At 41.1% G+C, this 1218-nt stretch overlaps 1 protein-coding gene across 1 annotated transcript; it reads right to left on the minus strand.

Annotated features, from left to right (window-relative positions):
* Positions 1 to 57: 57 nt before the first annotated feature.
* Positions 58 to 1212, minus strand: LOC126386977 (contactin-1-like; the record flags this gene model as incomplete). Its single annotated transcript, XM_050039555.1, has 3 exons — positions 1051 to 1212; positions 261 to 600; positions 58 to 167 (listed from the first exon to the last, which is right to left on the minus strand). Coding segments are annotated over exons 1-3 (583 nt in total), but the record flags the coding sequence as incomplete, so codon positions are not given.
* Between the last annotated feature and the right edge of the window lie 6 nt (positions 1213 to 1218).

Raw genomic sequence — 1218 nt, forward strand, 5'->3', positions numbered from 1 at the left:
GACCAACAGTGTGTGGGATTTTTGGGATCCTTTGCAGTCAAGAGTTTTAAATCCTACGAGTAAGATTAAAATGTTGTGCAAGAACTTTGTTGAAATGTCCGATCTTTACCTGCTCTGTGTTGTCCATTGTTTCAGTTTCAGGAGACTGACGTGAAGTCCTCTTCTCTCTGCTTAGTGAAATTAATGAATATACATGAACAAGTGATTTGATATTAACAGTTGATTATAACTGATGGACAGTGCAGCACAATGTTGCTCACCTAATCCAAAAGAAGACAATGAGAAGTATGGTAACCAGGAGAACAATACAGACTCCTGTGGCTGCTGTTGCTGCTCGTCTCTGTTTAACATTTTGGACAGTCAGAGTTTTTTCACCAGATTTAATGCGACCTTTAACAGCACAGGAGTAGCTTCCTGCATGCTGACTGCTGACTGAATGTAGTATCAGTGTCTTGTTGTGCTTTCTTGGCTCGGTCAGGGGTCGACTGTTCAAGTACCAGATGTAGGTTGTGTTGTGAGGCAGAGGACAGCTGGTAATGCAGCTCAGAGTGACATTTTGGCCCTCTGTCACCTCTGCAGGATGCACCCTCACTCTCAGGCCTGAAAGAGGATTTAATATGAAAACATAAACAATAAAGTAACTCGTATGTTTTCTGTTCTGCCTGTTTTGAGAGGTAATTAATGTTACTTAAGTTTAGGCAACTAAAGCTACATTACTGAGGCAAAGATCATATAAGTGAAAGTTAAAAGTAAAAACAATGTAATGCCACATGGAGAGCAGCTTTGGGCCTCCTGCACTTTGGTCCATGAAACATCAACCAGCCTTAAAGTGCTGGAAACCTGCTACTGAAAAGTGCAGCAGTTGTGAGCAAAGCTGAACTTAAGACTTTGGGTTTCAAAAACAGTCAGCTGTTCATGTGCACATCCCAACAAGAAAAAACAAACAAAACAAAAAGCTGTAAACAATCAGTCATTGTGGGTCCTTTTTTTTTGACAAACCTTTACGATGACCCTGGCACCATCAGCATTGTATTTATTCTGCAGAATTACCTGTGACAACCAGCGTTACTCCAGAAAAGTCAGACTCTTTCCATTCTCCATTAGGTCGTTTGAGTCTGAATGTGTATTCTGCTGAGTCATCCTTTTCCAGGTTATTGATTCTCAGGATGTGCTGATTCTTCATGTTGTCATCAAACTTCACATGACGTGCAGCCTCAG

Source organism: Epinephelus moara, unplaced genomic scaffold (assembly GCF_006386435.1).
Source record: "Epinephelus moara isolate mb unplaced genomic scaffold, YSFRI_EMoa_1.0 scaffold1302, whole genome shotgun sequence".
Lineage (NCBI taxonomy): Eukaryota > Metazoa > Chordata > Actinopteri > Perciformes > Serranidae > Epinephelus > Epinephelus moara.